The 13,455-nt window shown below is 42.6% G+C and overlaps 1 protein-coding gene across 3 annotated transcripts in view; it reads left to right on the forward strand.

Moving 5' to 3' along the window:
- Nucleotides 1-446: 446 nt before the first annotated feature.
- EPM2A (EPM2A glucan phosphatase, laforin) overlaps nt 447-13,455 on the forward strand; it is a 47,053-nt gene continuing 34,044 nt past the window's right edge. Inside the window, exon 1 of one of the 3 annotated variants that reach the window (XM_034765487.1) lies at nt 447-750. In XM_034765487.1, the coding sequence (XP_034621378.1) occupies nt 498-750 (253 nt within the window). In that variant the 5' untranslated portion in view covers nt 447-497. The remainder of the gene's footprint in view (nt 751-13,455) is intronic. The other 2 variants (XM_034765485.1, XM_034765488.1) reach the window with 2 other exon arrangements.

A 13,455-nucleotide genomic window follows, 5' to 3' on the forward strand; every position in this document is an offset into this window, starting at 1 on the left:
TAGTGAGTGCTGGGGCGGAACTCTCCCAGAGTGAGGTAGGTGTTCGCCCACCCCTGGGGGTGGGTACCCGGTTGCAATCACCCACCGCCACAGAGAAGGCTGCAGCTCAGGATGCAGAAAGGGCTGGCAGCAGCCACAATTTCACAGAGCTAAACTGCGCTCTGACAGCGCCTGACCCGCGTGCCCAGCGCCGCTCCCCGCGGTGACAGCGCACAGGGCCCCGCACCGCTCAGCAGCCTGCCCCGCCGCCGCCCTCTCACAGCCACATTCCCAGCATGCGCATAAGGCGCCGCGCCGCGTGGTTCTACGAGTCACGTGCTATCTCCCCGCCCCTTTCGTGCCTCGCACCCATTTGCCAGCGTGCCACGCGTTTACGTGATGATGACATAACCCGGAAGTACGCGGGGGCTGTGTGGTCCCCCTGGCGGCCGGGAGGTGATAAATCACTCGGGGACTTATTCACCTTCCCCGCGGCTGGGAGCGGCCCGGCCGCTGCCATGTTGTTCCGCTTCGGGGTGGTGCTGCCGGCCGGGCTGGCCGAGGCGCTCATGGTGGCCGGCTCGCGGCCGGAGCTGGGCCACTGGGACCCGCAGCGCGCGCTGCCCATGAGGCCCGCGCGCCCGGCGGCCCCGCTCCCCGCCCAGGAGCCCGCGCTGTGGCTGGCGGAGGCGGCGCTGCCGGACGAGGAGGCCGCGGGCACCTTCTGGTACAAGTTCCTGCAGCGCCGGGGCGCGGACACCGTCTGGGAAGGTAGCGGCGGGGCGCGGGGGATCCCCTGCCCTGCCCCCCGCGCTCTCTGCTGGCCCCTGCCCCGGGCGGCGGCGGCTGCTGCTACTTGGCCCATGGGGGCGGGGATGGGGTCAGCCAGCCCGGGCCGCGCGGAGAGCAGCCGCTTTGCGGGAGGGGGCGCTACCCGCCGCCGTGTCGCTCCCGTTGCCTTTCGGCTCTAGGGAGCTTGGAGTCTCACACCTACACCGGGCTGTGGGGCGTCCTCCCGCTGCTCCCCCTCCGCCTGCACTCAGATCCTCCTCCCCCCCCCCGCTGCTGCACGATCCCCCGCTCAGCCTGGGGTGAGCAGCTCCGGCGGGGGGCGAGCGCCCAGCGGCAATCCCGATTTCTAACCTAAGGCCTAATTGCAACTAAAGACTAGTTTGACCTCACTGTTTCGCTCCAGGCTGCGAGCAATGTCACGCAGTGTCACGCAGTAAGGGTGTTGAGATGGCTCGGTCGCTGCTGGAAGAAGTCTTCCAATCACCTATGGATTAATTACAGCGACGGAAAACCCCCTTCCCTCCATACAGGAGGCATCTGCACTACAGCGCTGGAGGGGCACAGTTGTGCCACTGTTGTGTAGAGCTGACCTATGTGCCTAGTAATAGGGAAGGAGAGGGAAGAAGTACAGGATTTGGGGTGGGCATCAGCACTCTGTAATCCCTTTATTGGGATGCGTCTCATACACTCTTGTTTTGCACGTGTGAACAAGCTGTTCAGCAATGAAGAAGTTAAATTTTATTTATTGGATTATACCGTCAATGGAAGATGTCAAGAAAGATGTGCAACCACTTGTATAATGGTAAAACACCTTCTGCTGTACACCTAGGGTGACCAGATGTCCTGATTTTTGGATCTTTTTCTTATATATGCTCCTATTACCCCCCCACCCCATCCTGATTTTTCACACTTGCTGTCTGATCACCCTGTGTACACCACAAAGTATTTAGTGTGTGTCCAGTACAAAGGCCAAGAGAAATCAACCTGTTAAGAGCTTTATCACAAAGTTTACCTTCTATTGAAGGAAATCAGCACATAGTGTAAAATTTGCTACCTAACTTAACACAACAAGTCAAACTGCTCATTATAACCACGGCATATCAAAATGTAGCTTTCAGTCAAACAGTTAGTTTGACTGAATTGTTTAATCGTTTTGTAATTATTATTTGTGCTGTGATAGCACCCAAAATGTGCTAGGTGTTTTTACAGAGTGTCTCTTCCTTGAAGAGCTGAAGACCCAGACACTGATAAAAGGTGGGATTCTAGTAACATAGTAAATCACTAAGCTCAGTGTTTGACCCAAATAAATCTCTCAGTTTAGAAGAAACATACTTCCTTGGTAATCAGTATTTATTTAGAGCCCCGTTCTAATAAAACTGTCACTGTAGCTCAGATTTTATCCAACAGGGTTATAGCAGTCGGTCCCAAAAATATATAAGTATGTCAATGTAGCTGGCTCAGCTTTCTTTGGAGCAAACCTGCAGCTTTATTTTTCTTGTCAAGGAAAGTTTAGTTCAGAGGCGGTAAGCTTCTCAGTATTTTTCTCTTGTATATTAAGCGAAACTCTGAGATTGGTTCAGAGTCCAGAGAAATACAGTAGGAGCTTTTTTCCTATCAGATCACTTACTTTACAGGCAACTTTAAGGATTCTGTCTTTATCGTGTATGTGTGAGGAATCCAGAAAATACATGGTATGGTAGTAGTAAAGCCTTTCTGCCTTTATCAACCATCTGATTGCTTGAAAAATGTGGGTTTTCTTTATAAAGTGGAAGGATTTTGGTGCTCATCTTCTTGAAGGTATTAGAATTGTAGCTTCCACTTTTTTCTTGTAAACATAGAATGGTTGAATTATGAATCCAGGATTTTCTAGGATTTCAGTTACTTGCAATCTTGTTCCTTTTAAATTGGTAACAGAAAAAGTCAGATAAAGCATCCTCTTTTCTAAATTTTTAAGACTACCAGAAAACAATTCCATTTGTCATTCTTCCATATATTCATTCTTCCACCTTGTGCATTCATAGAGTTTTAATGCAACAGGGGAAGATTATGATCATTAGTCTGATACAACACAGGCCATAGAATTACACCCAGTAATTCCTGCTTCAAGCCCAGGTTTCATTAACATTTTTAAAATGAACTCAATATCTGAACTAGCGTGGTGGCCTTTTGTAGCTGGTGAGCTTTTCCATTAAAATAATCAAAGGCAGAATTGGAAAAGACCTATTTCATCACTTTTTTTTATTCTCCTGCCAATTCCCTGCACCATTTTCTAGTGCTTTAGGCAATCTAATGTTTAAAGGGACTTTCACTTCCCTTAAGTTATATCTACAATACAAACCTGCGGTGGTGCATGTCCACACTACCCTCCTTGTGTTGGTGGTGTGCGTCCTCACCAGGAGAGCTTCCACTGACCTCAGAGGGGCAGTGTGGGGAGCTGAGAGCCTGGGCTTCCAGTGGGCTTCCCCCCTTCTCCCTGTTCCTCACCAGGAGCAGGTGGAATCAGCCAGGGCCTCTGACCACCGGGGAATGGGCGGGGCACTTCTCGCCCCAGTACCCAGCCAGGAGCGGGGTCCGAAGTTACCCCAGCTCCCTGCCAGGAGCAGGGTCCAAAGTTGCCCCAGATCCCAGGGGAGCCCTGGTTTCTTGTCAGTTTCATGGCTCCTGCAGTGAAATTGACAAGACAGCAGATGTAAGGGCGCAGTGTCTACACAGACACTGTCACCCTAACTACACCGACAAAAGCCTTAAGCCTCTTGAGGAGGGTGGAGTTACGATGTCAATGTAGTAGTGCACTTGTTTCAGTGGAAGGAAGGCTGTAGTGTAGACACTGATATAATTAAGTCATCATAAACTTCCTTATGTCGACCTAACTGTGTAGTGTAGACCAGCGGTGTTCAAACTTCATTGCACTGCGACCCCCTTTTGACAACAAAAAATACTACATGACCCCGGGGGTGGGAGAGAAGGGGCTGAAGCCTGAGCCGTGTGAAGGGCTCAGGCTTTGGCTTCAACCCAAGGCCCTTGCAAGTCTAACGTTAGTCCTGGTGACCATTAAAATGGGGTCTTGACCCACAGTTTAAGAACCGTTGCCTTAGACTATTTCAGTGAATTTTACTGTAATATCTTTGACACAAGAGAGAATGGGCACTTAGTTGTTTGCTTAATCTGCTAAAGATCTGATTCTGTGCCTTCTCAGTGATGGGAGCTTGAGACTTAGTGTAAGGGGAAAAGATGCATTAAAGGATATTATTTTTTTAAATAAGGAGCAACTTGTATTTTAAAATGTATAAACTACTACTAAAGTTTAATTCTGTGCACAGAGGAAGCAAATGACAATACAGCTGTGCTTCGCACATTAGGGAGGATACATATCAAATTTCAGTCATCTACACATACATGTTATGGAGGAAGACATACCATAATTATATACCAAGAAAAGCAAAATAAATAAATTAAAAAAGAATATATAGCTAACAATCTGTGTCTTTGAAAACAACTTTTGATGTTTTGACGCATTTAGGACATGTGACTAATGAAATTTGTTATATATAACCACTAAATTAGACATAGTCTGTTTTGACAATTTTTTTCTTTTGCAGAAGTCCAGGAAAGGTGAACTTAAGAAATCAAAATCTCTCATCCATCCAAAGGAGCAGTAAATGAGGCCCTTTTCTAGAAGGGGCAAAGTCCAAAATAACTCATTACCTTATCAATGATTTGTGTAATGAAGGTGTGTAGGAAGGCCCAGCAGACTTCCACTCTAAGATTACACAGTATATGACAAGCAATAAAGATAAGTGTTTCAAACTTGCTTTGGTGTCAGTCTGAAGTTGTTATTCTGGAGCTTGAATGAGAAGAGAAGCTAGGAAAGTGGGGCAACTTTATCACCAGTTGTGTCAATACTTTTACAATGATTGACTGCTAATAATCAGGATAGGACCCAGGGCACATGCAAGAAATGTGCAGGTGAGGCTTTTGGGTGACTGATTTTGGTCATAAGAGCCCAGTTTAGCTGGGGTGAGTGAAAACCCCTTTTATTTGTGTTATTAAACCATCATTCAGCTCCCCATAGCATTTAGCTACAGTGAGGCTAACCTGTACTTATTGGGGAAAAAAAATTGGGAAATGTTTCTCCCCCTTCTCTTTTACATTGTGAAAATGTCTTGAACTAATTTACATGTAACCATGGAGGCCCAGTTGCTGTCCAGTTCAGACATATGACAATATAAAAGCTTCTGTTAATCTCTGGGTGCTTGTTTAATGGGTGGTGTTCTGAGTATATTCTACTTTTGCATAAATATTCCTTCAGGACTAACCAGTATGGAATTTTATTTTTTATCATGGTGAGTATTCAGCAATTTGAACTTCCTGCCTGGCTGCAAAGGTAGAAAACAGTCTGTGGATTGTCAACATACTGCTGAGCTTTTATGGTAGTCATCGGAGTGGTTCCTCCATTTTCAGTCACCAAAAATGGTTAGGTCTTTAACTCTCAGATTCCTGGATGTCATTGTTCTTGATGATGAGGTGTGGAAAGGAGCTTAACAAGAGGTTTTCTCCTTCCAATAATTAAAAAAAGTACTGAAAGACACTCCTGTGTCAAAGATGGATCAATAAAAACTTTGACTATTATATCAGTGATCCTCTGTATTCTGCTGTAAAAATTACAGTTTGAAAACGGATCTGGATTCTTTTCTTTTAAACAAGGTTTATAAAATATAAATCAACATGTCAGATGTTCAATACCATCTGTGTTTAAGGTGAAAACGAACCAATTCTCAGGAAAACATTTATAACAGTTATTAGAATATCTGCAACTCTGAAGGCACACTCACAATCAATTATGATGTAATGCTTATTTGTTCCACATTGACAGGTAAGAAAACTATTTTGAAATAGGATTTTAATCTGATAATGTTCCTTAAAATATACATCAAAAATACTGTGTATAATACTTATTTACATCTTCAAAGTATATTGCAAACATAAACTTAACTAATCCTCATAAATATTCCTGCAGGATAAGTAGGTATTATCATTATTTTACAGATGAAGAAACTGAGGCAGAGAGATGGTTCTTCCAAGCCAGTGAGACAGCCAGCATCAAAGCTAGAATTAGATAGATTTATAGATTTGTGCTTAGACCACAAATCTATATGCATCGTGGCGAAAATAAGGCTACTGCAGGTATATTATTTTGCTGAGCTTGCTTGTTACGGCCCTCACTCTCTTTACGTTCAAGTTTCTCCTGAATATACACCTCTGCCAAGATGCCTATGGAAAAATTGATGGCTGACAATGATAAGCTGGAGAAGTAATTTTGAAAAAGTTTTTCATATAGATTTATATTTATATTTATAAATATAAATATCCTGTGCACCTTCTACACTGTTTGTCTACCTTTGTATTGAAAGCTCCCCAGAGCAGGGATTGGGCCCTTTTCAGTTTGTAAAGTGCCAGCATATTGTGGCTGCTACCAGAAACAAATAGTAATATTTGTGTTTCTAGTTTCACTCTTAACATCATACTAATATAGGGGTTTTTTTTTAGTGAATTCACTTATTTAAACAGTAGAGAATGGGCAGGGTGTGTTTACTATAAAATGACATAATATACACTCAAAGCACATAATAAACACATTTTGGTTTTCCCAAAATAATTAATCTTGTTCACATTATCTTCCCACTTTTGTTTTCTAGGGATTCTCTGGGTTCCAAATGAAATCTTGATGATCTCTCATTTTTCTAGCTTTCAGGAACAGCTGACGCCTTATGGCAAGCCTTGAAAAACAATTCTATTTAAAAACAATTATACTACAAAGTCTGGGGCTGAGTGTGCTGCCTCAGCAGCATCCCAGCCCCTGCCAAGTTGGGTTAGGCAACTGAAGTTGGATTTTTCTTGCTTGGGAAATGTACAACTTCTGAAAGCAGTTCAAAAAGTTTTGTAATTTCAGTTAGACTTACAGTTAGTGTTGGCTAATAAAGTGATATAAATAGTGGAAAAATAACTGAAGTAAAATATATTCATAATTTTCAAGTGGCTTGAGAATTTAATGGTCTGAAAATAGTAGCGGTCATATGGCACATTACAGCTTAAATAACAGCAAACTGCATATTTATAGTGAGTACACTTTTTTCTAGTGCTGGAGCGTTCAAGCGGGGTTGGCAACTTTTGGACCTATACTTGAGCTCCTTCCATTAAAATGTACTACTACTTCTGTCAGTATGAAATAAAAAGAACTCTCCATAAATGGTAGTGGATTCTTTGTCTTTTAAAACCTAGTTCTGTTGGCTACTGAAGAGAAGAGTGTACGCTTTCACATTAAACTAATTGGTTAAGTGTCAAGGTGCTGGTGTTAGTGCCTACATGCCCTGTGCTTTAAAAGCACCGAGAACAGGCATGCCTGTGGGTTTAATTGTTGCTCTTCTTCAGACTCCAGTGAGACTTCTTGCTTCCCACTGCTAGGTGTGTTTAGTCACTATCTCTTATCAGTGCTCTGCTCCCTATCTTACTCAGCATGAATTATCAGCCCAAGTAGGGAGTGCTCCTGTGAGCAGTGCTCTATTTTTTTTCTCTGGATTCTGTTGGTGTGGTTCTCAATATTTTGTGTCCACTTCTTAGTAGGTGTCTTGTTAAGTTACTCAAGCCCGGGCAATAGTACAAGTCACTGCATTTGGATTGCCTAATTATATCCCTCAACCAGTCATCGTGCAGGGATTTGCTTTGAATGACTGTGTCCATTCCATTTTGAGTTAATGGGTAACTTCTAGATAAAATTGCAGTATTCCAAAAACATTTTCAAAGACTAGTTTTGGTTTTCTAATGTTCTGAGCATTTAAGCAAAGGACTACATCAAGAAGTAGTTCCCAAACTTATTGTAGTCCCGCTTGCGATGGACTGGTGAATCCCCTTTAACTTCTCCCTGTTGCCATGTGCTTTTCTCTCGCCATCTCTCCTTTCCTTTTCTTCAGCTGTTTCATTCCCATCTTTCCTTTTCTTTACTTTCTATTATTTCATTGATATATATATATATATATATATATTTTGTGTAGCTCCCCTCTTTCAGTTTTTCCCCAACCAAAGGGAAAAAAAATACATGCTGCTTGGAACAGGTGGTCTCTACTTTTGGCTCTAAGGGGCCAGCACGCATGCTGTCATGGCTGATTGAATGTTACAAAAGAAGATGTGCGAATGTGCGACCTCTGTGATTTTTTCTGAGTTTGCAGAACTCTGGGTGTGTGCTGCTTATAAGGACTCATTAATTTACTCATGGCATTGAGTTGACAGTGTGGAATTTAGTGACACTAGATCATGAAACTTTATTTAAATCTACAGTTTGTGCAGGTTTCTTCTCTCAGCGCTGTAGCAGAAGGCTAGTAGAACTCTCTGAAAGGGGAGACTTCAAAGAAGTGAAAGGTAGTTAGATGCCTAATTGCCATTTGTGTCTTAAAATCTCTTTTTATTTTAATCCTTGAGGGCATCAGTAGCAGTAGAGCACAAGTAAGAATCCTTCATGATATCTTTAAGGAAGCAGAATTTCAGGTAAATTCTTTCTTCCCTGCCCTATTATTCCTTTCTGGTGAAATGCACATGTCCTCCTTCCCCCAAACGAATATGTTGATCCCCTGAGTGGGGAAAACAGCTGTAAATTAAAAAAAAAAAAGAAAAGAAAAGAACTTCTCATTTTAATGTAGATGTTTTACTTGCTGATTAGTACTTCCACTAGGTGTCACCATTTTACTTGTATATAACAAATACCTCCTCAACCCTTGCTGAAGGCAGCTACATGGGAATTTAATCAATAGTATAATTTATTTTGTTTTTTAAGGCAATGTAGGACTTTATTCTCTCGTCCCACACCAAACCTATTTTTCAATGAGTAATGTAAGGGAGGGAATATTAAGTATAACTGCATGTTGATGTTGACTCATTATGTGTAATACAGAATGGTTTACTGAGAACCTATTGCTGCGGTGAGAAAGACAATGTTAGCTCTATGAATGCCTTTCAGTTGTGAAGAAACATTATTGATGTGAGTAAATAGGAATCAATTTGAATTCAGCCCCAGAATCATACTTTCCTTTTTTTTAAGTGACTGCATTTAAACACAGTTTCTCAGTAAATTTGTGCAACCACATTTTCAGCTTACAATAGCATATAGTGTTTTATCTTGTCCACCTAAAATATCACTGTGACTTAGTTATGACATGATTGGGAACTAATTTTCATTGATTGCTTCATATCAGTTTACTAATATCAGTATGGCTTGTAAGTCTTTAAGTTCTGATTCCAGGTGGTAGTGGGGGTGGTTGTTTAAACTGATCCTTAAAAAGGAGGCTATCAGGATTGACTGGATTCAGTCCTAAACCCAGTGTGCCCATGAATAACATTTACTGTTATAAATTATCCCCCTGATAAAATATCAGGTCTGTAAACAGAGTGCTGCAACAGACTTAAAATTCTACCTCAAAGATGGACAAAAAATAAATAGCCCTGATCTTCAAGTGTATATGATACAAATGTGCACATTATACCATCCTTGTACTTTACTGGTATCTCTTAGGAGTCAGCAAAGGATTGAAAGTGACATGACTTTTACTCTAAGTCCCTCAAGTCAGGAAATTTGTGAATTTCATTCTTTTATTATCTCAAAAGTCCCAAGCCCAAATTCTCTATATTTTTCCTGTAAAAGATCATGCCAGGATGTACTGTGTGGTTAGTTCAAACTAATCACATGGTATTAGCTCATGAAAGGAGATGTATTTAAACAAACTACTGATCTAGAAGTGCAGTACATGTGGGAAATGAATAATTCTGGCATCATAATTAACCAGTGTAAGAAAGCTAGCTGCTGCTTCTGAAAGACTCTATAGAGACAGCAGGAAAGCCAGCATTAAAAAGCATAATAACAAAGTCTGTCTACTCAGGAATAAGAATCTTTGTATGAGACGTAGAAAGCAAGAGTTTTATCTTGACAACCGTCATCAGCCGTGTGAAATCAAAACCACATCTGAATCTTCATTGATGTAAATTTTCATACGTTGACATTAGAAAGACAAGAGTCTGAAGTGACCCTGAGAATTCCTAGCAGGATCAACTGCCAAAATATCTGACCCATCTAAATTCAGGTGATGGAAGTTCAACTCTCCCATACCTCTATCTTGTAGCAATCAATAGCAATTCCATCTTGGTTGGGTTGAGGCAGAGCTTATTCCAAACCGTCTAAGACTGAATTTCACTCAAACATTTAGATAGCAGGGAGACTTTCATAACAAGCTCTCGTGTAAATGATAAGTAAATTTGAGTACTGTATGTGTATCAGTGGAAGTCCAATTGTAACTGCTGATATTGACACCATACAGTAGAACATACAGAGAACGAGAAGAATTTGGCCCAAAATAGAACTGAGGGTTTTCTTCATTGTAATGCAGTGGCCTCCAACCTTTTTGTACACAAGATCACTTTCTGAATTTGAGATCAACCCAGATCTACTCCACCCCAGTCACTCCATTCCTGCCCTCTTTCTCCCCCCCCCGGTCGCTCGCTTTCCCCCACCCTCACTCACTTTCACCAGGCTGGGGCAGGGGTTCGGAATGTGGAAGGAGGTTCCGGGCTGAGCCTGGGGTGCGGGAGTGAGGGGTGCAAGCTTTGGAAGGGAGTTTGGGTGTAGGGGTCATATGGTCACACGGCACCTAATCTCATAGAATCTACTGGACATTTCATGAGTTTTACTTCTTATTAGTGTCATTTGTAGTTTATAGATCCAAAATCCTTCAGGGATTGTCACAATCAATGTAACATTCTCAACTGTGGCATGTGCATTGGCTGAGCCTGGGGCAGGGGGTTGGGGTGCAGGAGTGAGGGGTGCAAGCTCTGGGAGGGAGTTTGGGTGCAGGAGGGGGCTCAGGGCTGGGGCAGAGTGTTGGGGTGCAGGAGAGAGTGAGGTGTGCGGGCTCTGAGAGGGAGTTTGGTGCAGGAGAGGGCTCTGAGCTGGAGCAGGAGATGGTGAGGGGTGTGGGCTTTGGGAGGGAGTTTTTGGGTCCGGGCTGAGGCCCAGAGTGTTGGGTTTGTGGGTGTGAGGTGCAGTCTCCGGTTGGGAAGCGCTTAACACAGGCGGCTCCCAGGCGGCAGCGCAGCGGGGCTCAGGCAGGATGTATATTAGTCAAGCCTATATCTGCTCATAAACTTATCCAGATTCTTTGTTCTTCAATTAGAAAGGCATACATGACTGGTTAGAGAGGTCTGTATATGATAAGTAACGGATTAAATATTTGAAGAGCACTATACAGGCTGGGTTTTATTTGACAACTTTTTAAAAGTTTGCCTTCTCAAAAATTAAACCAACATTTGTTCCCAGGGGAAAAAAATCAATACAATCAAGATTAAAGAAAAAGATCCATTTATAAAGTGGTCTGAGCTTTGAAAAATATATCCTTTTAGTTGTGTGTGGCCTTTTTTCCATAGGGTATTTGTGCTTGTTTTTGTTTTACCCCAAGGATAGAGGGGTGAGTGTAAACTTTGATTTAATTTTTTTTAACACTGGTTGTAGCAGGAAAAAAAATGAAAAACAAATCCTGGGGATTGAAACATGCAGGAGCTTTGAAACTGCATAATACTGACTTTTTGTGATTATTCATAGATTCCAAGGCCAGAAGGGACCATTGTGATCATCTCGTCTGACCTCTTGTAAAACACAGGCTATAGAAACCCCCCCACCCCATACCTAGAGCAGATCTTTTAGAAAACAATCAAATCTTGATTTTAAAAAATTGCCAGTGATAGAGAATCCACCACAATCACTGGTAAATTATTCCAGTAGTTAATTATCCTCATAGTTAAAAATGTATGCCTTATTTCCAGTCTAAATTTGTCTAGCTTCAGCTTCCAGCTACTGGATTCTGTTATGCCTTAGGTCTGCTAGATTGAAGAGCCCATTATTAAATATTTGTTCCCCATGTAGGTACTTATACACTGTGACTAAGTTACCTCTTAATCTGTCAGCAGCTCTCAGTCATGGCAGTAGTGGCTGCATTCCTTCTAAGATCAGGAGCGTAGGTTTATCCCTAACTAGGTGACTGGCTTGTCAAAGGCTGGTCTAAATGGCAAGTGCATAGCATTAACCTGATCCAGTCAATGATCTGGGACTATTAATCAACACACAAAAGTATTTCCTCTGCCCAGTCCAGAGAGTAGAGTTTATGGGGGCTGCACTGGAATCCTCTCAAGCCAGGGCCTTTCTTCCATGTTCCAGGCAATTCGACCAATTGTCGTAGGTCTGCTGGTCACAACACCACCAAACTGAGGCTTCTGGGTCACATGGCCTCTTGCACCTATGTGGTTCACTATGTCAGACTGTGACTCAGAACTTTGCAGGGCTGGCTGGCATCTGTCTACCCACCAAACCACCATCAATTGGACTCCCTGGTAAGAGTGCCCTCCCATGTCCTCAAGTCCCTAGATAGGCATTCCATTTGTTCACTGACAGCCAACTTTCATGCTAGGGACAGATGCTTCGGTCCTCGGATAGGGAGCCCATTTTAGTTCTCTGCCGGGTCTCTGGTCCTCAGAGAACTTAGCTTTACACATCAGTGTCAGAGAACTGAAAGCTGTGCAAGTATTTCTATTGCAGACCAGGGGAAGCAGGCTGTTAGTCGTCACAGACAACATGACGGCAATGTTTTATCTCAACAAGCAGAGGGGAGCCCACTCTTCCCCACTCTGTCACGAAGCAGCCCTACGCAGGCAGTTTTGTCTTGCCAGCTCAGTAGATCTAGAAGCATCTTATCTGCGGGGTGTGCAGAATGACTTAGCAGGCCACCTGAGCAAATGGTTTGAGTCACCACAAGTGGTTTCTTCACCTAGTTGTGGCCAGATACATCTTCTAGCTGTGGGGTTTTCCCCAAGTAGAGCTATTTGTGACAAAGTCCGACAGAAGATGTCTGCAGTTCTGCTCCCTCTGGGGCCACAGCTTTTTATTATTGAAATGGCTCTGGAGGACAAAAACTAAGAGACATGAATGCTAAATGCTATTAAAAGTCGTTTATGAATTATAAATGATTACTATCTCACTTCTTTTCTTCAAACTTCTTTATGTAGCTCTGGGTAGCTAGAACTTTTTCCTTGCATTGCCACTTTACAGTACCAAAATAATTTGGGACAGCCCATGAGAAATTGTGGCAGTAAAGACATATAAACTGATTCAGTGTTTTTTTTTTGTTTTATTTTTATACCCCCCCCCTTGAAACTTGTATTCTGTACTTACCTTGTGAAACAAGCATATTTTAGGAGATACTTCTGGTGGAGGTGGCATCTTTTGGATTAGACTTAAATGCGCAATCCTGATCACTTGCAATAATTACAGTCTCATGGCAATTCTTATATGAGAGGGATGTAAACTTCAGTGTCCTAGGTCAATATTGATTGGGTAACTTCATTCCACCTACCTACTTTCTTGTCTTTGGTTTCAATAGGATGCGGCAGTTGTCTTCCCTTCCTGTTTGAAATTGTTGTGTTGCTGTGCACTGTACATTGTTGCTGTATTTCAATGGTGGGTGGAATAACGTGTGTATGATGTGCATGAAAAATTGCTACTAAAATAATTTGGTGTACTTTTGAATGAAATGCACTGTATGAATGGAGGGTGTTTGTTTAAATATAAAACCCAAATGAAAACATACCTCTTTTTTT

The sequence above is a fragment of the Trachemys scripta genome, chromosome 3 (genome assembly GCF_013100865.1).
Source record: "Trachemys scripta elegans isolate TJP31775 chromosome 3, CAS_Tse_1.0, whole genome shotgun sequence".
Lineage (NCBI taxonomy): Eukaryota > Metazoa > Chordata > Testudines > Emydidae > Trachemys > Trachemys scripta.